This window comes from Lygodium microphyllum, chromosome 30, assembly GCF_053477565.2.
Source record: "Lygodium microphyllum isolate KBCC chromosome 30, Lygodium_microphyllum_v1.1.10, whole genome shotgun sequence".
Lineage (NCBI taxonomy): Eukaryota > Viridiplantae > Streptophyta > Polypodiopsida > Schizaeales > Lygodiaceae > Lygodium > Lygodium microphyllum.
In genome coordinates, this window is record NC_141164.1 from 52359002 (window position 1) to 52384352 (window position 25351).

General features: G+C 40.8%; 1 protein-coding gene across 1 annotated transcript in view; it reads left to right on the top strand.

Moving 5' to 3' along the window:
* The window catches only part of LOC148009844 (uncharacterized), a 34440-nt gene extending 13148 nt beyond the window's left edge, over positions 1–21292 (top strand). The window contains exon 2 of the mRNA XM_087673267.1: positions 20985–21292. Coding sequence (XP_087529393.1) covers positions 20985–21007 — 23 coding nt within the window. The 3' untranslated portion in view covers positions 21008–21292. The remainder of the gene's footprint in view (positions 1–20984) is intronic.
* The last annotated feature ends 4059 nt before the right edge of the window (positions 21293–25351 follow it).

A 25351-nucleotide genomic window follows, 5' to 3' on the forward strand; every position in this document is an offset into this window, starting at 1 on the left:
AGCAGGTTGAGGTACAAGGTATGAGGAGGTTGATACTCTTGTCATTGCTTTGCCTTTGATGAAGTCTTTGGAATATCCACAAACGTGGAATCCAGTGAAGTAATCTCCTCATTGGTAGGTGGAGCCTCAAGAGGCATAGGCTCTAGAGGCACTAGCTTTGGTGCTCAACTATCATTCGAATCTCCAAGAATAGAGTGCTCCTCACCTCCCTCTACAGTTAGGAACTCAATGAACCCGATATCTCGGCTTGTGTAGATATCTTGTGAGATGGAATTATAAAGTCTATATCCTTGTGAGAGCTATAGTCAATGAACACTTGTTTCTTGGACGTGGGCTTGAACTTATCTCTTTGCTTCTTTGGGATTTTAACAAGAAATATTTAGTTTTAGTCCAAAATAGGCCTCTAAAGGAGTCATACCAGCAACAACAGATGTGGTTGACCAATTCAGGATATAAACTGTGGTGGCCATTGCTTTAGTTTGTAGACGTTGCGATGTTGCGGATGCATTCTCGCTTGAAGACTAAAGCCTTTAATGCTACTATCGTTGTTGGTGAATCCATATGAGACTGGAAAACAAGGACATTAGCTCAATTTCACCAATTTCTTAGATTTTCTAGATGCTCTCATTGATGCCTTGGGTTGCGTGTAGGGACTAATCAGTCCTCATTGTATCCAACATTCCTTTAGAATTCAGTGTAGATTTTCTTATTCCATTATCTTCTTTCATTGTAGTCTTTCTCTTCCCTTCTCTCTCCATGTTCGTGTTTCTCTTTTGTTACGCACTCACATATTCTTGCCCAAAAAATTAAAAATGCCCATCCACAATTAAATTGGCTAGGCCATTTTGACCCAAGTGGTCTTGTGATTAACTGACCCTAGAACTAGCATTAGTTAATTAATTAATGCCCAATTCTCTGTGTCACCACTTATATCTATTGGTCAAATAAAATCGCAAGGCCCAAATTGCTACTAGGTGCCACCTAGTATGTGTCCCATGTAACTTATCACAACTTTTGCTTTTGATAGCCATTGATATCTCGGGGTCCTTGGCTCATGAAACCGGCCTCCCTTCTCAAAGAGGGTAGTAACACCTGATCAAGCACTTTAGTATAGTAACTAATAAAATAGCATAAACTAAAACGCACACTTTACCTTAAGAATCTTGGACAGTAGACACCTTGTTGGCCCCAAGGGTGCCCCTTTTGGTTATTTTAACTCTAATTGCTAGTGGATTGAGTACAAGCTAAGATTTCATAATCGCCTTTGCTGATCCAAAAACCCCTTGCTGTACAAACAATTAGCAAGCAATTTGAGCCAATTGTCCCTTGATATTCACCCAAGACTTGCATAAATGGAACCACCAATTGGCCAAGTGCTGCCCCAATTTACAATGGATGAGCTAGTATCTGAAATCCTTGACAATTCCTTGAATTTTAGGTGCTGATTTCAATGTACGATGCCCTTGAATGATGGTATGGTTCCCAAGGTGGTTATTAAATCCTAATTTTTGTAGAAACTTAGGGCTTACAGCATAATTCTCCTTGCTGACCACCAAATTGTCAGAAGTGGTGCAGCAATGGAAGCGTAAAGAATATGCTGAAATAAATGCTGAAACACAAGACAGAAGAAAGAAAGAAAGAATGAACACAGTAGACAGATGAGAACTCAGATGTATGCTCGGGAAATGGAATCCATATCGAACACGAGACAGCAGCATACAACGGTGAGTCACTGGCTGCGTGGGCTCCTCAGCACCGGCTCCTCTCTCCCAGAAGGATCTCCACTGATGGCTGAAGTACCGAAGACTGTGGAGAAGGAGCCCTATAAATAGCCACAAAAGTGGGGAGCATAAAATGCAGGTCGGCCAGCAACAAATGCTAAAAAATACATCATAAATGGCCACAAAAATGTGCCATAAAATACTGCATAAAATGCTACATAAAATGCCCAGCCTCTGCACACAGACTCACACCATGAGCTGACTAATATCTGCTAACACCCTCTCTCAGATCATGTGTGATCTGATACAATAAAATAGTACAATGATGGAGAATCATAAACTACACAACAAAGAAACACCAGAAGGACCATGGATGTCCAAGCGGTGAGTGGCCAGCCCACCACCAAGAAGCCTTGGAGAGTATCTGATGTCGATGTCGATCGTACCAACAACACCTGAAAATAGAGAAGAATCATAGCAGCTCTCTGTGTAATGTTACCTATGTCACTCAGGACATACAAAGCCAATCTGCCAAACATGTCTCTAAACATGTGACCATGGATTCCCCGCCTTTGGCCAAACCACCAAAGTGTCCCCTCATGTGAGCTCCAGACGAAAGCCTCTCGCTCTCTGTCAAGAAGAACAGCTCATCATGAACCCAGAAATCAACTCCAGTCTCTAGGATTTCACTGCCAGATACCGTCGATGCGTCAGGGACATCCCTCTCTGGATCCTGTGCATCTATATCAAAATATAGATGAGGCACTGCAGCCCCACCAACACCCGCTCACACTCCCTCTCTGGCACAAGAGTCGTGAGGGATGACCGCATCACCACCACTAGAAAGCAGCCGAGGAAGGGGCCACCAAGCCCTTCCCGCGATTCGAAGAAGAGGATCCCTTCCGCGCCTTGGACTTCTCCTTGGTCGGAGGATCGGAGTCGGAGTCTGATGAAGGAGAGGACTCATCGGTAGAGTCAGCATCCCGCTTCGCCTTCTGCTCCTTCTTCCTGGAAGCCGCTAACTTCTTGCAGTCCTTCCACAAATGTCCCTTCTTGCCACAGTGGTAACACTGGGCCTTGGACTTCTTCTTCCCGTCACCCCTCTCTGAAGCTACATAAGCCTCACCTCCATAATGTGCCGGAAGCCGCCCCTGTAATCTCAAGGATGCCTCATGCTCAAGAAGCATCGAGGTCATATGTGTAAAACTGACAGGAGTCGATGATGTCTGCGCCCGCAAAGCATTGGCCACTCCATCAAACTCCGGGGGGAGCTTGTAGGAAGTGCACGGAGGAGCCATATGGAGAGGATAAGAAGAGAAGTAGAAGAAAAGAAGGTCGTTTGGAGAGTGAGCACAGCCAAAACGCAACCAAAAACACCAAAAATAGTGAGTTCACATGCAATATAACCCAAAGGCTGACCAAAATAAGCCAAAAGCTGCGGCACAAAGTCAAAAAATCAGTCAAAAACTGCCAAAAACAGCAAAAACGGCCTGAATAATCAGAAAAACAGACAAAAATAATGCTGTAAACAGCAAAACGCAGGCTGCAAACTGAAGAAACAGGGGCTAAAGACTGTTGCCAGCAGGTTGATGAAGGAAACACGGGCAGCAAAGAGTGGAACAGCAGTAAACGCAAATCTGTCCAGAAAAACGCAAAACGCAAATGCTGAAACACTGTCGCCAGCAGCAAATCAGCAGGCGCCAGCAGGAAGGACAGCTGGCTGATCAGCAAGAAGGGTGTAAATCCTGAAATCAGCAAGAAAACACAGCACAAATAGGTTGCAGCCTGTAATCTGATACCATGTCAGAAGTGGTGCAGCAATGGAAGCGTAAAGAATATGCTGAAATAAATGCTGAAACACAAGACAGAAGAAAGAAAGAAAGAATGAACATAGTAGACAGATGAGAACTCAGATGTATGCTCGGGAAATGGAATCCATATCGAACACGAGACAGCAGCATACAACGGTGAGTCACTGGCTGCGTGGGCTCCTCAGCACCGGCTCCTCTCTCCCAGAAGGATCTCCACTGATGGCTGAAGTACCGAAGACTGTGGAGGAGGAGCCCTATAAATAGCCACAAAAGTGGGGAGCATAAAATGCAGGTCGGCCAGCATTTAATGCTGGTCGGCCAGCAACAAATGCTAAAAAATACATCATAAATGGCCACAAAAATGTGCCATAAAATACTGCATAAAATGCTACATAAAATGCCCAGCCTCTGCACACAGACTCACACCATGAGCTGACTAATATCTGCTAACACAAATTTGGCCAAGATCTGCTCCAAATGATTGAGAGATGCTAAGATCTTCAGAGAATAGGTTGGAGATACTCCAAATTGCTGGTCTGTCAAATCTGCAATTAGCGCAGTTGCTTGCTGCTCTAGGCCTCATAAATGTGGTTGCTTGATTAGCAATGTTGTCACCATCCCCTCTGCTGTTCTTGCCTCCTAGAGCCCTTTGATGGTTGTTGCCTAAAGCAAATGCTGATTTCTGTGCAGGGAAATGAACTAGTAGCCTCTTCTCTCTCTCTCTCAGCTTGCCAACGCTAAATGGCTCTCCACCAGCCCCAAAAATGTTTTCTCAGTTGCATGGGTATTTTTGCCAAGTGACGGCCTGTAATTGTCAGAAGTGGTGCAGCAATGGAAGCGTAAACATAAGCTGTAATGAATTGCTGAAACACAAGACAAAAGAGAAAGGGAAAGAAAGAACACAATACAGATGAGAACTTAGATGTATGCTCGGGAAATGGAATCCATATATCAAGACATGAGACAGTACAAAAGCAATGTGAGTCACCAGCTGTGGAGGCACTAGCACATGCTCCCTCTCCCCAAGAACTGTCAGGTGATGAATGAATATGGAGGAGGGAGCCTGAGAATATATAGGCCAAATAAATGCCAAAAATATGACTGGTCGGCCAACATTAAATGGTGGCCGACTAGCTGCAAATAATGCCAAAGCACAATAAATGCTGGCAAATAAAATGCCTGCCCAGCTTGCTGTACCACATGTACAGACTCAACCATGAATTGAATAATTTGCTTACACCCTCTCTCGCTCGGGAAATGGAATCCATATACCAAGACATGAGACAATACAAAAGCAATGTGAGTCACCAGCTGTGGAGGCACTAGCACATGCTCCCTCTCCCGAAGAACTGTTAGGTGATGAATGAATATGGAGGAGGGAGAGCCTGAGAATATATAGGCCAAATAAATGCCAAAAATATGACTGGTCGGCCAACATTAAATGGTGGCCGACTAGCTGCAAATAATGCCAAAACACAATAAATGCTGGCAAATAAAATGCCTAAAATATCTTTGTGCCCAGCTTGTTGTACCACATGTATAGACTCAACCATGAATTGAATAATCTGCTAACACCCTCTCTTAGATCATGGGTGATCTGACACAATATAATATACAATGATAATGTCTCATCATAGTACATACAAGAACCATGGATACCCAAGTAGTGGGTGCGCAAGCCACCACCAAGGTGCCTCGGAGAGAACCTGATGTCGAAGTTGATTGTACCAGCTTCTCAAGATAGAGAAGATCATAGCAGCTCTCATGTTCGTCAATAATGCCTCTAATGTAGCACACGTGACCATCCTGTCACCAATGCAGCAGTGCATAAATGACCATGGATTCCCCTTCTTTGGCTAGACCGCCGAAGTGTCCCCCCATGTGAGCTCCAGACAAAAGTCACCCGCTCTCTGTCAAATAACCAGCCCATCATGAACCTAGATGTCAATCCTAGCTCCAGGATTTGTACTTGCCAGATTGCGGTCGATGCGTCAGGGATGTCCCTCTTTGGATCCTGTGCATCTGTATAGCAATATAGATGAGGCATGGCTGCCCCATCTCACTCCTTCTCACACTCCCTCTCTGGCACTGGAGAGTCATGAGGGATGATCTTATCACCACCACTAGAAAGCAGCTGAGGAAGGGGTCACCAAGCCCTTCCCATGATCCGAAGAAGAGGATTCCTTCTGCGCCTTGGACTTTACCTTGGCCGGAGGAGCTGAGTCGAAATTTGCGGTAGGTGATGACTCGTCGGAGGAGTCCGCATCCCGCTTCGGCTTTTGCTCCGTTTTCTTCTTGGAAGCCGCTAACTCTTTGCAGTCCTTCCATAAATGACATTTCTGGCCATAGTGGTAACATTGGGCCTTTGACTTCTTTGGCTTCGAACCCCTCTCTGAAGTTGCAAAAGCCTCACAGGAATCTCCATGAAGCGTATCATCAGTGGATGTGCATGGAGGAGCCATTTGTAGAGGATTGAGAAGAGAAGGAGAGAAAAGAAGGTATTTGGAGAGGGAACACAGCCAAAACACGACCACAAATTGCAAAAAGCAAGAGTTCACATACAGTATAACCCAAAATCTGACCAAAATAAAACAAAAGCTGCTGCAAAAAGTCAAAAAATCAGTCAAAAACTGCCAGAAACAGCAAAAACGACTTGATAATGCAAGCGCCCAGCCGGGAGGAGATGCAGAGGCACCAAAATGCAGGTTGAAACAGACACGCAGGTTGTACGTATGCTGATGTCAACAAAAAACGCAGGTAAAACAGGTCGCTTGGTTGGAGCAGCAGCCGCCTGATCAGCAATGGTGAAAACAATCCTGAAATTAGCAAGAAAACACAATAGGAACACAAATCCTGAAATCTGATACCATGTCAGAAGTGGTGCAGCAATGGAAGCGTAAACATAAGCTGTAATAAACTGCTGAAACACAAGACAAAAGAGAAAGGGAAAGAAAGAACACAATGCAGATGAGAACTCAGATGTATGCTCAGGAAATGGAATCCATATACCAAGACATGAGACATGACAGAAGCAATGTGAGTTACTGACTGTGGAGGCACTGGCACATGCTCCCTCTCCCCAAGAACTGTCAGGTGATGAATGACTATAGAGGAGGGAGCCTGAGAATATATAGGCCAAATAAATGCCAAAAATTTGATTGGTCGGCCAGCATTAAATACTGGTCGAATGGCTGCAAATAATATCAAAACACAATAAATGTTGGCAAATAAAATGCCTAAAATATATTTGTGCCCAGCCTGTTGTACCACATGTACAAACTCAACCATGAACTGAATAATCTGCTAACGACAATCCCATTTCCCAGCAATTTTCAGCCATTAAATTTAATTTCAAAATTAATTAATTCTGAAAATTAACTTCAGCCTGTTTAGCCTAGCCCAAAATTAAATGTGCCCGTCCATAACTAAATCGGCTAGGACATTTGCAACATGTAGTGGTCCTTAACCTCAGTTGACTCTTAGACTAGCATTAGTTAATTAATTAATGCTAGTCCCTAGTCTCACCACTGACACTTAATGGTCGAATAATTGTCCTAGTGGCAAAATTGACACCAATTGACAAGCAAAGCCCAGCTAGCATAACTTGCTATAACTTTTACTTGTGATTTCCATTGACTCCTTAGGGTCCTTGGCCCGTTACCACGAAATAATTGCCATGTGCATCACATGTGCCTTACAACCTTGCACATTTGATTATTAAATTAATCAAATGTTACTAGCAAGATTAAATCATTCGAAAAATTTCATGTCCTTATGACAACTCATTAGTGTGAATTAACTATCTTGCACAACATGTGCACCTCACATTTGCACATTTGATTAACAATTAAACAAAATGCTAAGCAAAGCATAAAAAATTCACATTTCCATTGTAATGAAGTGAGCTAGGAGAAAGAAACGAGAAAGAGCTAGGAGAGAGAAACGAGAAAGAGAAGACTGTAGGAGAGAAAAGATGAAAGCAGAGGAGAGAGAAGGCTTAAGTGACGAGAGAGATTAGAATTGGAGAGAGAAAGATAAGAAGAGAGAAAGAGAAGCCATGGAAGTTGGGAGAGAGAAGGTAAGATAAAGAGACTTTTGTATTATTGAATGTTGAAAAATAAAAGTCTCTTATATCTTAAATATCTGCTAGTGTAGCTAGTATTATTTCCCATTATTATTTTCCCACTCTCTTACATTCTATCCTTACCTGAATGTTTTTGTTCTCAAAAACAAGATTAGGACTATTATAATGTATGGGATAGGAGCAGAACATAGGACTACTCTGTTTAGAAATTACAAGGTATAAATAAGTGGGGAATCCAAGAATCTTGAATGAATAAAGTGTGAAGATATGCTAGGGTTTGCACTGAGGAAACATAGCATGTACTAACTAGACTGACTCACAAAGACTCAGACAGAGACAAGCAAAACTCAAACCCTAAACACAAAATGCAAAAACTCAAAACTCAAACATAGAGACAAATAGAGAGAGAAGGAACTTTGAAGTGAATGAATGTAAGAGTATACAAAATGCCCAGGGTCAGAGGAATACAATGTTAGAAAGTGACGTCCATGGGAGACAGATCCCAAGTGCTGTGACCACCAGTCGGAGTATTGAAGTGCATGAAATACCAAACATTGATCACCAAAGTGTCAGGAAACAAAGGCGACAACAGGAGAAGTGTTTGTTGATGTAGATGGCTTGCTAGACAACAAATGCGCAGGTACTACAGCACTCACCTAGTAGGAGAGATGGCAGCAGCTTGTTGCCTTGCACTTAATGTTGAAACACAGACTGATCAGATGCTATGATGATGCAGCAGATAGAGACCTCCAAACAACAAGGTGATGGTTGAAAACGGGCCACCTAGGGCTGGATAGTGATGTGTTGCAGTTGGTGATGGTTGGACAGTAGATGGTAGGTTGTTGATGGTTGAAATCTGCACGGTAGAGTGAGAAATTTGCACAAAAGGATGAGGCTGAATGGTGGGCAGCTCGTCTATTTATAGATGTTGAAGGATGCTCCAAAAAATTAGGGTTATGGGGGACTATTGAAACTCTCTCAAACCACATATCGAATTTGTGTCTTTCATTAATTAAGCATGTTTTGGGGCTATTTAAAAATGCCCATAAGCTGTAAAGCGTGTTTTAGCTCAATATCCCCTCTCAGGCCCAAAATTGAGCCTAAAAGGAAAGACCAACAATGTTTACCCCAAGGCGTCCCACCCCAAAGTAGGTAGGACATTGGACAAAGGGTGCACATTGGCTACCCAATGGCCTACCAAGACTAGAGAGGTGATAGTTATCTTACTAAGAGAGTCCAAGTAGGCACCTCAGAAAGGACAGGGCATCGGACAAATGTTACTCGTCGGTTGCCTAGTGGCCTACCAAGCCCTACAAAGGCGGATGGAACCACATTGAACTTTTTTTTGGTAGAAAGTTAATTTTAGGAGTGGTGGCCGATTAAGTAATAGTGACCCAAAAGACGGGAGTAGGGATGGTATACCCAATACATCACAAAACAATACAAGCTTACTTAACCACTCGAGGATGTTAATGACGAGGAAAAGGTAATGAAGTATCATGTGAAGAAGAATGGTGGTATAATCCGCTGGTGGAAATAGCTTAGGATCCTTCTAGTGGTGGGCTGCACAATGGGATGCACATTATGCTACATTTTGAAGAATGCTCATGCAATAGGTGCCACTTGGATGGTGTTCCTCGTGGGGAAATTATTCACTTGTCCAAGCGCCCTAGTACAAAGATGATGAAATCATGCAATGCATAAGGGAAGGTACAACAAGGGGGGAAGGTCGATGTTGAAGACAAGTGCCGAAACCTGTAGAATACCAAGAAGAGTAGGAACCCCCTCTCAACTTGGATGTTGATACCAAAGAAGGAAGAGGAGTCTGAGGATGTCAGTCTTCATGTGGTGCCGAGAACCATGCGGATGAAAATGATGAAGCATCCCTACTGGAAGAGCAAGGATAGATGTCACTATCATGATAGCATCAACAACAATGTTGCATGATCCGTGTGGGAGGGAAGTTGCCATGCTAGTAGAATAGCAAAACTCCAAGTAGACGGAACCATGAAAGGAACGACGAGCATCTCCTGTCTCCAACTTAGAAAAGGCTGGTGCAAGCTTGCATGTTAGCTCTACTTTGAAATACAAAACCTTGCAAAAGAGATCAAAATCTGCAAGCACAGATGTGAGTAGTGAGATGCTCCAAAAAACAACATTGAAAATAAAATTATAGAAAACAAAGCTAAGTGCAATGCAATGAGTATGTAAGTATGCAGCCGAAGTCTAAAAAGAGAAAGGCTGTGTGTGTGGCCACCATTGCGTATGGCAAGGTGGGGAAGTGGTCCTAGACAATGCAGTGGATGTCCTAGGAATAGATGCATAAAGTGCAATAGGTGAGTCAGTAGTAGACCAATTAGCCAATCCTTCAAGAGTAGTGAAGGAGATAGGTTGTTGAGGCTGTTCGTGTGCCACATATCTTGTAGCCGTTGGGGGAGATGGAGTAGATGGTGCAACAACGGGAGGTGTAGTCCTACTAGACTGGCTAGCCGGTCGAAGCAGTCTGCTGTGGTTTTCTAGGAGGAAGACCTTGGGCCTTGATATGACACTTCTCGTCCACATGGCCCGACCTTTGGCAGTGTGTGTAAAACCTATTTTTCTTAGGAATTTGCTGCCAAAGGGATCGTGTTTCTTTGTTTTCGTCAGAGGAAGCGGTGTTACCCTTGTTTTGCCTTGCCTTCGTATCTTGCGAGTTTTTGTCGCTGTTGGTTTTTTCTCTCTCGAAGAGGCCACCAACCCTCGCCCCTCGAAATCGATGTGTGGAGGACTTCTTATGGACTTGATCATGCAGTCTTGGATAGCACAAGAATTGACAAACTCATAGAAGGTTGGCAATCTAGGTTGTGAGATAATGTGCTGGATAAAATGGAAGTATTTGTCGGGCAACTTGTTTAAGAAGAATGTGACCTGATTGTCGTCTAACTTTGGGGAGCCAGTAGTAGCAAACTTGGCAAGAACATTGGACATCACGGGCACGTAGTTGTTTGTCAGTCAATAATAGTCTTGATCTTGTTGGGATCCATGACGATTCCTCTTTGGGAGACATTGTACCCCAAGAATTCCACTTCACTCTGATGGAAAAAACACTTCTCAAGTTTTACATATAGTCTTTTTTCTTTGAGCTTTTCCAAAACTAATTTTACATGGTGCTCATGCTTCTTTGGATCTTTTGAGAATATCAAGATATCATCCAAGTATACAACTACAAAATCATCTAGATGCCCTCGGAAGATATCATTCATTATATGTTGAAACATTGCAGGAGCATTGGTGAGACTGAATGGCATAACAACATACTTGAAGTAACCATATCTTTTGTGGAAGACTTTCTTCCATTCGTCTCCTTCTCTGATTCATACAAGAATGTAAGCCCCTCGTAGATCAATCTTTGTGAAGATCTTGGCTTTTCCAAGGCGTTCCAAGAGCTCTGGTATTAACGGCAAAAGGTATCGATTCTTGATTGTTATCTTGTTGAGTCCTCGATAATCCACACACATTCGAAGTGGCCTGTCTTTCTTTTCACGAACAGAATTGGGGCTCCAGTAGGAGACTTTGAGTGCTTAACGAACCCCTTGGCTAAGTTCTCATCAATGTTCTTGTGTAGAGTTTAGCTATTTGATTAGGGGATAGCATGTAGATGGGTTCAAAAAGTGGTTGAGCCCCCCTCATGGAGTTCTATAGCACCATCATATGATTTGTGTTCGGGCAAGAGATCTATATTCTTTTTCCAAAGACATCTTGGAATTCTTGATATTGGCTTGGTAGCTTGATTGACTCATCCTTACTAGATTCTTGAGCTGGTATATGATAAATCACGTAAGTCGGTTCTTGCTTTGCTATGTGCATAAAGGCTTTGGCTCCTAGATATACCGACTTTCCTTGATTTTCATGACATGTAATCTTTTGCTTAACCCAATCAATTTTGGGGTTGTGCTTCTTTAGTCAAGGCATCCCAAGGATGACTGGATTTGTGGGACTGGATATGACATTAAAGCATACATGAGATTTGTGATCGCCAAGAGTTACCATGAGTGATCGGGTTTCCTTGATAATATCTCCAGATGCTAGAGGTCTTCCATCCACGACTTCAGCTGTTGCAAGATTGGTCTTTTGGATTACTAGAATCTGGTATCTATTCACAAAGCCATCATCAATGAAACATGCGGAGGTCTCGAAGTTGACTAGGGATTTGAGGGAAAGGGTCTTTCTCGGCAGGATTATTTGGACTGTGACAAGGAAAGTTTCCATGGGTGTGGCTGGGTTCAAGAGATCCTTTCTTATATCAAGGTCCCGGCTATATGGTCTCATTTACAACTGGACATCCTTGTTTTCTTGTTGAGGATGGTTACAGCAACTCTTGGAGTTCTTGCTCTCTTATTTTGGCAATTTAGGGTGATGTGTCCAAGGTTTCCATAATATGGGCATAGTTTATTCTCTCGTTGTCTTTGCTTTTCTTGTGGGGTCAAGGATTGGAATTTGGTATTATCTATTTGCATCGGTTCGGCTTGGTTTCTTCTTTGATTGGGGCTGGGTTCTATTGGCGAAGCCTTAATTCTTCTCGCTTTTCTTGCTTCCTATCGAACAATCTATTATCACACTAGATGGCTTGCATGATATAATCATTGAGTGTTTTTGCCTCAGGCATATTTGAATTCTCTGATAAAATGCTCCTCATGCCAAGTGAGGTCGTAGATTAATTGCCTAGATTCAGATGTATAAGAAGAGGTAGGGCAGTCATTTTGTTGTAGCTTTCGAAGTTTTGTTTCTGCTACTTGACCAGTGTCTGTATCTCCAAATGTGGAACTGAGCTCGCAAAGAAAGGCCTCATAGTTATAAAGTATTGGCATATTCTTTTTTAAGATTGGGGCAAACCATGATAAAGCTTGACTACAAAGCAAAGTTCCAATGAATCCCACCTTGGAAGCATCATCTGGATACCTATCGAGTTGCATGTGGATATAGAGCTTTACTTATTGGAGGAGTCCCTTGAACTTCGAACGGTCACCATTGAACTTCTCTAGCATGTTGATCTTGGATTCTCTTGTTGGGGGTTGATTAACACACGGAATCATCTGATCACTTCCTCTCTTGTTCTATAAGTCTTGGATCTGGTCTTGCATCTCTTGAAGCGCAGGGTCTAGATGCAGAGTACCCAATGCCAGATTTTGGCCTAGATCAATTTATTAGTCACTAATATTAGTCATGACATTAGAGACTAGGCATTAAGTAATAACTAATGCCGGTCTAAGGGCTAATAAGTAGAAGAACATATGCTCAGCCAATTGAGCCTCTTGCTTTAGCCATGGAGCAAAGCGTACTTGCAAGGTGTTTCGGTTGCCTTCTCTACCCCTCTTTCTTGATTGGCTTGCCAAGCCTTACAAGGGCCTAGTATGTAGAGGTGTGCGCTCACCACCAAGAGTACCCTCATGTGCAAGATAAGAACTAGTACTAGCAACAAGTGTGCATGTTACCTTGTGACCAATTGCAATGGAGTCAATTGGTGAAGGCATATCGATTGCACCATCAGATGGTCGTTATGCTTTGACTTGAGTTTCCACCCCTACTCAAGCGATTCCTCTTTGCTTCTTTTCATTTTTTGTCAATTTGTTGCGAGGTTAATGGTCTTCTTAAGCGTGACCGCACCTCAGTCAATTTTTCTTGTGTTTCACCATGTGCTAAGAAAATATCCTCGGGTACTCTCTTACAACCATGGCTAACCTTGCTCATGGTCCATGTGAAATGCACTCTTGTACGGGTGGAAGTCCCGTGCAATGTGTCTCCACAAAACTTGCAAACCACAATTTTGGTTTAGGATGTTTCATAATGGTGGAGGAACAAGGTATCTTCCTAAACATCTGGGGTAAGAAAGAGTAGAAAGAGAAGTCGAAAAAGATGAAGTAGAAAGTGATGGAGTGGAAGGAGGAGAGAGCGATGGAGGAGGTGGCGGTAGTTGAAGATGGAGTGATGGAGGAGGCGGTGCTGGCTATGGGTGATGGGGGCACGAACGGCAGGTGGAGAGACTAGACGAGACAATGAGTTCGTGAAGAAAAATTCTCTGGATAGAGTTGCAAGATTGTTTGGGACAAAATGTGTCCACAGAAATATTTTTCTAATTTTTTTTTAAAAACTCACATAAAAGCCTCTTATCGTAATCTCGTTTTGCAAAACAAAACGTTTCATTGGTTTTGGGGTTTCATGTTTCGCTGGGAGGAAACACGTTTTTTGGGTTATTATGGACTAGATATTGAGAATGCTCTCAAAGCCAGCTTGAAACACATATAAGATAGTGTAGTAATTCTTATACTCCAAGTGAGAGTAACCTTGATTTTAATAAATGTGCTAGAAGATAGCCACTGCAGTGGTTCTTGTAGGTAGTGCTAGTAGCGTGGCTATTTGCTAGATATGCTCAATGCCCCACACTTGTAAGGTGCCACCGATGATTCATGGTTAAGTTGTAATGCGTCCATTATGAGGAGAAGCCATATATGAGTGCAAACATTGGTTGGGTCCTGAGTTGTATATCAAATGAGGATCGAGGTCTATGTGATCAGATGTAAAAAATGTGACCTTTGTAGATCTAGCCTTTGGGTTGGATAGAGTAGTTATGCTAGTAGCAACTCCAGGCACAATGCATTGAGTTGTGGGGTGTAGATCTACCTTTCATTGAGTCAGAGTTTTTTCAGCTATTCTTAAGTTGTTCGTCTATCATCTGTCTGGATCGCCATCTTAGCTTTATGATGAAAGCGCACTGGTGGACAAAGCCATCTTTGTATTAGTTCGTTTGAAATTAAAGCAGTTTTTGTTTTTTTAATTATTGTTTTGTGTTTTTTACTTCTTTCTCAGATTCTATTTGTTGTGCCGTGTAATTTTTACATGGTATTAGAGCCTAGGGGGCTTTGAGGTGTAAAGAGTATGCAAGAGACAAGGGCTTCAACACCGAAGAGGAGAAATGTCATCTGTTGCATCAGGTAGTGGTGTTGGCGCATTAGGTAGTGATGTTGTTGTATTGACAATTCAAACATTGAGGATTCGTTTACCAACCTTTAGTGAAGGCAAGCTAGATGGCACAAACTACTCTTTGTGGAAGTTTAAAATTTCAATTATCCTTGATTCTTATGAGTTTCTAGAGATGGTGTTAGGGACTGATCCATAGCCACAAACCACCCTTGATCCATAAACACTGAAGAGAAGAAATATCATCTGTTGCGTCAGATAGTGGTGTTGGCGCATTAGGTGGTGATGCTGTTGTACCGACAATTTAAAAATTGAGGATCTGTTCACCAACCTTTAGTGAAGACAAGCTAGATGGTACAAACTACACTTTGTGGAAGTTTAAAATTACAACTATCCTCGATTCTTATGAGCTTCTGGAGATGGTGTTAGGGATTGATCCATAACCACAAACCACCCCTAACCCATCAAATTCGAGTGTTATCATTTCTCTAAATGTAGATCTTTTGCGAGCTTGGAAACGAAGAAATGCAGATGCGTTGTGTGCCTTAGTTACAAGCTTTTTTGACAGTGTCTTAACCTTGATTCAGTATACAATTAAGGCATTAGAGGCTTGAAACGTACTTGCGAGTCAGTATGAAACACAAAATTAAACAAGGATTCAACACTTGGAGAATCAACTAGCAATAGAGAAGCTTGCTAAAGGAGAGACAAGTGAACTATTTATCACTCGGATAAAGAATTTGTGCGATCAGATGAGTGACGTTGGGATATAGAAGACTAGTGAGGAGGTGTCTTCGGATTTGTCCATGAAAGTTTGATGGATTGGTAACTGCCCTAAACATTCAAGTGAGACCCCAACCTTGACGTTTGATAAATTTTGTGCACTATCAATGGAGGAGTTGTGGCTTAAAGATTGAGAAGGTAATAGAAGTGGAAATGTTGCATTCTTTGCCAACGTGAAAGGCAAGGGTGATTTCTCTATCGATGGTGATAAGAAGAAGAAGGGTGGTAAGAAAAAGTTTCAAGGAGAGTGCTTCTACTGTAAGAAGGGACATGCAATTGTCGATTGTCGTGTCAAGAAGGCAAATGAAAAGAATGCATCGTGAAGAGATACCGGACATGACATGGTAATATGTATAATCCCATGTATAACAATGTTGGCATGATGCTGTTGGAACATAAGGTGGCAAGTTTGGTAATGCATATATGCAACCTAGTGTTTGGGACTCACGGTATTAATGGTGGTCATACAATTTCTCTGTATAGTGTTGGTTATGAGGAAAAATGTTGCTAGTAATGTATGCAATGTATGGGAAAATGTATCTTGATATGGCTGGTAGTATGATAATTCCTATGCACAATCACATTGCAATGGTCCAAAGTATGCAAACAAGAATGTTTCCTTATGCATTTGGTGCTCCAAGCATGTGAGGTACACACGAGGGGCTAGTCAACTGGATGTACTTGGAATTGCAACAATGTGAAAGTATAAAGCATCGCAATGCTTAAGGGCAAGAAAGGCTGGATGGAAGAGAATGACTAGGCAGACCATCATGCCTTTTAGCAAGAGCCGACTACAGTTTGGGCTCAGTCAAGCTCAGTAGAGCCGGGGTCCGAAGCATTGCCTGATGCTCAAGGGAGAGGTAACACTTTCGCTCCGCCAGTTGTGGACAACTCTCGTATGTAGTGGATCTCGGATGTATTCAATATGCAACCAAGTTACTGTGGTAATAATTGCTATAAGGTCACTACTCAGTATACTAGTCATTGTGAGATGTATGTAGATGCGTATGGTTGTTAACACGGCTCTGAGACTATACTTTTGCATTAGTTTGGGATCAATTCATGATCAGTTGGGCATGAGCTTTTGCCTTGGTTTTGAAATCAAAATTTTGATAAGTTTTAGCTCTCAGTTTTTATAAGTTTGAGAACCGTTTATGGTCACTTTTAGGATTAGTTTTGCATCAGTTTTTGCATTAGTTACTAATCAGTTTTTGTAATCAGTTTGTGATCAATTTAGGGTCATATTTGCAACAATTTGTAATCAATTCTCAGATTAACAAGTGATCAGTTTATGATTAGATTATGCTCAATTTTCAATGGTTTATAGCTGGTTCCATGGATACAGCATATTAGTATATGCCATTGACAATCTTAGCCATGGCTTATGCTGAGAATATGCTTTACTATGATTGTGAAGTTAGAACAGTTGAGAAACATGAGTTATGGATGCATCCAATGGGTTTCTAGCAATAGATATGGGCTAATTTTGGGTATTATTTGATTTGTATGCTGGCTGGAAATTTTCTGCAAGGTTTTGGGCATGTGGTATGGGTGGACAACAATGGCTAATGTTGTGACTATGATGCCTTATGGAAATTCTAGTGCAGTATGCTTTTCTTTTGACACAATGCAGTGCAATCGAGGACAATTGCAGGGATTTCAAGGGGAAGGTCTGTCAGGACTTAAAATTTATTGCTTCGCTTAGTATTTGATGAAAAGTTAATCAAATGTGCTAGTGTGACTTGCACATGTGAGATGCAAGTCAATTATTTCAGAGTGTGGGATCTAGGACCTTGAGATATCAGTTGGTGCCAAAGGCAAAAGTTATGATAAGTTATGCCAGTTGGGCTTTGGGGGTCAATGGGTGTCTAAAATAGTTATTTGGCCAATAAGTGTCGGTGGTGACATTAGGGACTAGCATTAATTAATTAATTAATGCTCGTTTAAGGGTTAACAGAGGTTGAGGAACACTCCAAGTTGCAAATGACCTAGCCAATTTAATTATAGATGGGCATATTTAATTTTGGGCAAGGTTCTAGGCTGAAATTAATTTTTAGGATTACTTAATTTTAAAAATTAATTAAATGGTTGGATAATGCTGAAAAATGGGTTTAGAAGGTTGCCACTTGGCAAAAATAACCATACAAATTGAGAAAACGTTTTTGGGGGTTGGGTCTTAGCCATTTAGTTAATTTACAGCTTGGAAGAGAAGGAGAGAGATTTGTTGGTCCATTTTCTGATCAAAGAACAGTAATTTGCTATAGAAGATAGCCATCTGGGAGCCTCAAAAGGCAGGGGATAGTAGGGAGTCACCTTCTAGGGACGGGCAACAACATTGCTGATTAGGTGACGGCATTTTGGAGGTGCCTGACAGTAGATAACTGCATTGAATGCATGTTGGAGCAAGTAGCAAGCAGAATTTAGGGTTTTCTTACGAAGAAAATCAGATTTCTCTCTTATCTTGGCTTTCTCTCACCTTCTCCAACCCCTCTCAAGAGATCTCAGCATTTCTCAGCCAAAGTAGATCTTAGTAAAATTTGGTGGATAGCAAAGAGATCTCTGCTATAAACCCCAAATTTTTGTGGAAATTAGGGTCTTATAGCCACCTCGGGAACCGTGCCATTTGGTGAAAGATACATTGAATTCAGCACTTGAAATTTGTGTTATTGTCAAGAAGTTCAGATGCCAACCCATTCATTGTAATTTGGGGCAATATTTGACTAGTTGGTGGTTCCATTTGTGCAAGTCCCAGGTGAAAAATCAAGGGGTGATTGGCTCGAATTGATTGTTGATTGTTGCTGCAGCAAAGAGGCTTTTTGGAACAACAAAGGAGATTGTGAATCTCAGCTTGTACTCATTCCATTAGCAATCAAGTTAAAGAAATACCGAAAGGACTGCCAGTTTTGGGGCCAAAAAGGTGTCCAATATTCAAGATTATTAAGATAATTTGTGCATTTCTGATAGTATTTCTTGAAAATTAATTTAATAATTATTACTTATTGAGATAATTAACTTGACCAGCCAACAATTAAATTGGCTAGGCCATTTCATCACATAAGTGTATCTGAGTACTCATTAGCCCTTGGATTGTCATTAATTAGTTAAATGATATCAAGTCCCTAGTGTCATTGCTAGCTCTTAACGCTAATAGGACAATCTAGGTCAATTTATAGCATTAGGTATCATTGAGTATGTCTCAAGCACAATGTATTACAACTTTTGCCTTTGGCCCCAACTGATATCTTGGGGTACTAGGCTCGATAGTGTAAAATAACCTACTTGCACATCACATGTGCGCCTCACATTTGTACATTTGATCATTAACTTAATCAAATGCCAAACAAAGTATAAAAATTTTACATCCCTGTGACACCCATACACCTACTTTTATAGATAAATAGGTGGGACAACCTACGGGACATAGGCTGGCCAATACTTGGGGAAAAACCGCCCTTGAACTAGGGTTTGGTTTGTTATATATGTTTAATGCCCCACCCTTGTAAGTTGCCACAAATGATCCATGGTGCTCTAAGTTCGAAGGCCTCCATTATGAGGAGAAGCCATGTGTGAGCTTGGACATTGGTTGGGTTTTGACTTGTATTCAAATGAGGTCTATGTGACGAGATGGCAAAAACAAAAAGGCGACCTTTGTGGATCTAGCCTTTGAGTTAGATAGAGTAGTTATGCTACTAGTAACTCAAGGCACAATGTATTGAGTTGCTAGGGTGGGGGAGTTATTAGGGATCCCTATTTTGGAATATTCCAAGGCAGACCAAGGAAGATTCATATTGACTAGACTACCTTCCTGGGCTATACAAGGAAGATCTCTTCAAAGCTGCATTCGGAGTTCTTCCAGCTAGCCTTAAGCTTTTCACCTATCATCTATCTAGGTTGCTGCCTAGGCTTCATAGTGGAAGCGCATGGGTGGACGAATCCATCTTTGTATTAGTTCATCTGAAATTGAAGGAGTTTCTGTTCTTCTCATATTAGTTGTGTACTCTCTACTCCTTGCTTAGATTTTGTCCATTGCGCCATGTAATTTTTTTACATGGTTGCCAATGAACTTGTGAAATAATCAGTCTCAGAGCAAAAGCGTAGTGCAATGCTAGTGTGTATATGGTAGACAAGTCCATGGTAGGCAGATTTGATCAAAGCCTGTATCTTCAAGATTTTTTTCGGAGAGGGGTTCATTATTGTTCATAGTACTTGACTAGGTCTCTTTTTCGATGGATGACATCAACATTGGTTCCTCTACTACCCTTGGATCCACTGTAGAGCCTTGGAGCTTTTTTTGAAAATGGTTCATGGTGCTTAAGTTTCCTCTTCTCCAAGCTCTTCTTGTCAGTGTTCCATCCTGTTTTACTCATTTGGCCTTCTGCCACACCTAGGATCTGGGGGGTTGTTAGCAGCCATGCCATTTCTTGTCTTTCTTGTTGTCTGTCTCTTGGTTGTGAACCTCAATCTGAGTCAGAGGATGATGTTTGGAGCTATGGCACTGTTCATGCCGTCAGTTTTCTGCTCTTCTCAGCAGTGTACATCCCGGGCATATTAGATGGAGGCGTATTATAGCTGTAGGTTTAGGCTGCCCAGATTGGTACAGCCATGTGGCATCTCTCCCAGCGTGTGGCACTTTACTGCAGCAGTCTGACCATTTACTGCAGTCTGTAGCTAGTCAGTCAAATAGCTCAAGGTCAGCCATACTTGCGGCTGGTTGGCCAGATCTGTCATTCTGCCCTGTTTATGGGCTTCTATGCCATCATTGCTGCTATCACAGCATTCCTCTCCTTCATTGTGATCATTTCCATTCTGCTGTCACAGTCATCTCCTTCAAGCCACATTGGCATTCTGCAGTGAACATTCTGATTTCTCTTTCATATTCCTCATTGCTTCTCTCCTCCTCCAGTGCTCTCACTAATTGTACCCTCCATTTGGGATTTCTGTAGGGGTCCAGTCACTCTTCAGCATGGTAGGCAATCCAATTTTCTTCATCATTATTCAGGTTTTGTCTTCCATTCTCTTCTCTCTCTCTCTCTCTCTCTCTCACAGTTGCACTGTTGATCCCACATGTGCACACATACAAAGACCAAATGATAGGTGAGTGGGGCCCTCAAGACATAAGTGGCTCAAAGTGCCTAAACAAGAAAAGGATCTGCATAAAAACATGCTGATACAAAAACATGCTTATACAGGTTCAAACTCTACGAAACGTTTTTGATATTTTGTATGTATGGAACTTGTTTCTTGAAATCTTACTTATTCAAGACTAAATGTTTCTTAATCTCTAGAGATTAAAGTCTTAGATTTATTGATCTTTCTTCTTTATGCATTATGGACTATCTGCTAGTATTCTATAAATAATTTTCTGCTTACTGTACGTGTTGTGAAATTTGTTTCTTGTTATTTCTTGAGTCCTGTGGAACCATATGTCTCCACATTTGAGGCAGTCAGTAGGGGACCTGGAAGTTAAGCATGGATTTACATTTAAGTTAATATCTGTGGGAGAGAGGGGGGGAGGGAGTGAGATGTGAGACTGAAACGTTAGTGTGTGGGAGAGGAGGGAGGGAGGGAGGAAGGGAGGAAGGGAGGGAGGGAGGTTGGACATAGACTAAATATGTTTCTTTGCTTTGACAGCCGAAGAATCCGAGTCACAATGAATTATCGATTTGACATATGTGGAACAAGGTCTTATAACATGTGTCAACAGGTGAAGGCAAAAGCTTTTCATGGTACATATATTACCAACAGAAAGGTGTTCATGTATAGCATATTTCACCCAGAGTACCGTCTCTGATCAGATAACAAATGGAGCTCATTGTCAGTACTGTTTCTTCAAAATGCTAAACTTGTCCACCTTTATGTCTTGAATGTAAAAATTTGATTATAGCTGGACTTTGTTAGGTTTATTCAATGACATAAATCTGAAATTGCTAGTTGCTCTCTGTATTGGCTGAATGGTGCTCTTCTTTCTCAAACTCAGCTATGGTTTTACAGTTTGAAATAGTGATATTCATGGTTGTGTTTTGTTACTGTTGCAACAGGTTAACTGAGCTTGTTCATGTTTAACATAATAGCGTCTTGCTTTTGTTATGAAAAGAGAGATCTTTGCATCTTTCTAGGTAAGTCTCTTGAAGGTTTGTAATAGTTGCATAGCTAACCAAATGATCAAACAGCACTTAAAATCAACCTTTCTGCTTAGTGATGATCTGTGTATGATGTCTGTGGCATGTAAGAGCATCACTGGTTCTTCACTTGTAGATTGACTCCCAAGGCTTTGGCCAATTATCTAGCATTCTGTTATATTATGATTATCACTAGTACAAGCGAAACACCTAAAAGAATGTATACCCGGAAACAGCATTCATTAAGTTTTGGTGTTTACTTGAAAAGAAATAATACTTAATTTGATTTTGTGGTCAATTAGTCTTACACCTATCCTTTTCTTGTTCTTCTTGCTTACATCTGCGATTTTGCCAAGCGAGATGAAGGCGTTCTGGCTGTCAAGAGTGGCCAGAGGATATGAGTTCGTAAAGATGTGGAGTATTCCTATCTGAGCCATCTAGAAGGGCAAACATCACAACTACCTCTGTAGGGTATGTCAAAATGCTGTCCAGTGGACTAGGCTACCACAATTTACTGTCAATTTTGCTAGTAGCCTGAGTAGTTTGAATTTCCACCTTTTTCCTGACTACTTGCAGTTGAAATAATTGGATGGTTGTAAAGAAGGTTGTCTAGACTTACTGATAGCTTGCTTTGTTGGAAGGCTCAATTTTGCAGTAGCATAAAGAAAAGGATTTTGATGAGAGGTTCCAAAGTATTGGAGAAGAATTTGGTAGGGAAGTAGGTGGTTTGGATATTATGGCATTAATTGTGGATTTGAAGTGTCAGGCTTAAACAGCTTCCCGAATGATTGATTGCATTTGATGTCTTATTGTGCTGTTCTTTTGTTTGGATTCAAGCTAGTCGATGGGGCATCTTGGATAACATGTACATAGTCTGGTTGAGTAGCTTTAATTGAGTTTACAATAGGAGCTTCCATGTAAGTATATATTCTTTGCAATACCAAGTAGATGATACAGCTTTTTTTTCAAATAGAAAATGCCTGTATAAAAATGCTACGACAGGAACTTCTAAAGGTGTTGGAATAAAATCAGAGCAAAGAAAAGCCTATGAATATTAGCTCAATTGTTTTTCTAGAGAATGTGACTTGCATTAATGGATGAGCTATGAAGATGTGACCCTGGATTTAAGATTCTGCGATATTTGACACCGGCGATGGCATTGAGATAGTCATAAAGAAGATTATCAGAATGCATACATTCCAAAGAAATATACTTGTGTTAATGGTACATTTAGAGGAATGAAAAGTATAATTATTATTGTCTTGAGCTGATTGTACTCTTGTATTATAGTGTAAATCTTAGTTGAAAGTGGTCAATGTTGGCTTATAAACAGTAGTCTATAGAAATTCAAAAATTTGATGTCCATTTAAGACTTTTAAGGGGTCTTCGTGACATGTACTACAGTATGCTTAAGGACCAATTGGGTGATCATACATGAATCTAACATATGTTGTTTTTCTGTCATCAGGGTAGCTGTAAATGATCTCTATTTTGCGTGTAATTTGACACTCCTCTTGCAAATCATAGTCATACCAAGTGTGCAACCCATGTTCAAAATTCAATATTCCTATTGCAATCAGATCTTTTTCAATTTCCTTCCATGGGGTCTTTGTCAGCTTTACATCTTACATGTCCACCACTTTCACTCTACACCTCGAAAATAGGAGTTTGTGCACGTTTTGTATTCTGTCTAGGCACTTCCATCAGGTTTTTGTTCTATTCCTTCCATAGGGAGCCATCAATAGAGGGTGGCAACTCAAAAAAGTGCAGAAACTTGTCAAATTTAATCACAATTCATGTAAGCAAAATGCATAGTATTCCTAATAGTAAGAGCTTGAATCAATAAGAAACCACTTGTAGAACTGTTGAGCTATTGATCCATTGAATTGTTAGACCTTTACCTTTGGCTTAGAAAGACTTGAATTAGATTGTCCTATACTTATCGATGAAGTCAAAACATGTTCAACTATACAACTTGAATCCAAAGAAGTATTTAAAATAAAAAGTTTTTCTTGTGTTGAAGTGAGTTTCCAATTTATCTTCATCATGACATTTCCATTACTTGAAATGCCAAAAAGCTTTATGTTGTAACTTTGCAATTAAAAGAAGTGCACTAGTTTGGAAACCATCACCTCACAAAGAGGAAAGTTATATTGACTTTAGGAGAACTCATGCATGATAGACACACAGAATGCCATTCCTCATGCACAGAGTGATGAAACCAAATTACAAGCTAAATTGAACATTCTTGATGCACAAAGTGAGGTACCATCTAAATTGATCGTTTCTCATGTATGAAGTGATGAAAAAACAGCGGTAGCTTTATCATTCATTGTGCACTCATTAAATAAAAAGGGTTGGGAGATATATTTTGGCATAGTTTACATAAGGACAATGGGACCTAATACTTATATCTAGAGCATTGGATGTGGTTTATTATGAATAATTGGGGTGATGTGCTATTCTATGTTGTCGTGTGATAGTAAATCAAGAGTGAAAACAATAGAAAGGTCCATCTACATTAGTGTTTCATTGATATGCATATGAAACACTAATCGCTTGTTTTCATGAGATGTTGAGTCACTTTGGTAACATATTAGGGAGACTTTATAGGATTGTCTAGGAACAGAATTGGGCTATGAAATAGTTTGAATATCCAAGGTTAAGTTCTAATGAATTAATGAGAACTTTGGGTGTCTAAATATTTGCAAGGGCTTATATTGAGTAGTACAAGTTGTGGAAGTTGAAAACTATCAAAAAGTGATGTATTTATAGAATAACAATGTTTACAACTATTTTGGGAGGTTTTTTGTAATTCCACCTATGCAAGCTTGTCGATCATGTTTGTATGCTTTGTTTTGAATATCTGGATGAGCTATTTGGAGTTCTCATGAAAAAGTTCCAGCGAAAACAAGTTGCGGCTAGTTATAAGGCTTGCACAAAAATGAACTTCGGGAAAGCATTGAAGTTAAAAACAAGAAAAGATTCATTGATGTATGTGGTTGTATGCATAAAGAGAGACCAAACTGAGTATTCCAAGATTGTTGTGGATTGATCTATGCAAAGGTTAGAGGTTGTAGATTGATCCATGCAGAGATTAAAGCCTATCTATTGTTGTTCATTACTTTGATAGGGAATTCTACCTTGATTCGGGTGCATTCTATTGCTCTTGGACGTCCCAGTTAGAGGCATATTGTGGAATATTTGAGGCTTACCTATGCTCTGCCTTAGGTGAATCAAAGCGATGATTTTGGGTTGAGAAAAGGGCCTTTTTGAAGCTTCTACACATGGTATTTTGATATATGTGAATTGTTTTGGATCTAGATTGTTCTATGCATGTTTAGGGCTTGCTTTTGGGACATAGTTATATGGTTTTACGCTTGAATTCTTGTGTAGAAATCATTGCATCATTTCTTTGAGCTATAGCCACAAAAATATTGGGTTTCCTTTGAGAGCCCCAAAACTATTGACTATAAGTGGATATACAATTTCAGCCAAAGCTCTATCGTGATAAATACAATCTATAGTTGGATTTCTTATATTTCTTATGTTTCAGTGGATTCTTGTCTTCATCTTTTGTAGAAAATTTCCCCTCTCTTCTATAATCTCTCCTTAATGAGAACCTTGGTGGTTTTGGGCCATACACAACTAATCCCCCAACACCTTTGGTGAATTTGACATGAAAGGCCTAGAGAAGAGTTTTTACAATGTGGGAGATGCTACAGGTCCTTTGGATGATGCAAGGAAATTTTTGTGGACTCTTATTATGTATTTGTAGCAACATCATCAATTGGATTTTGTTGTAAAGCATGAATCGGTCGTAACCAAGCAATGCAAGTTGTGGAAAGTTAGCTTAAATTTTTTGATAGTCAAAATATT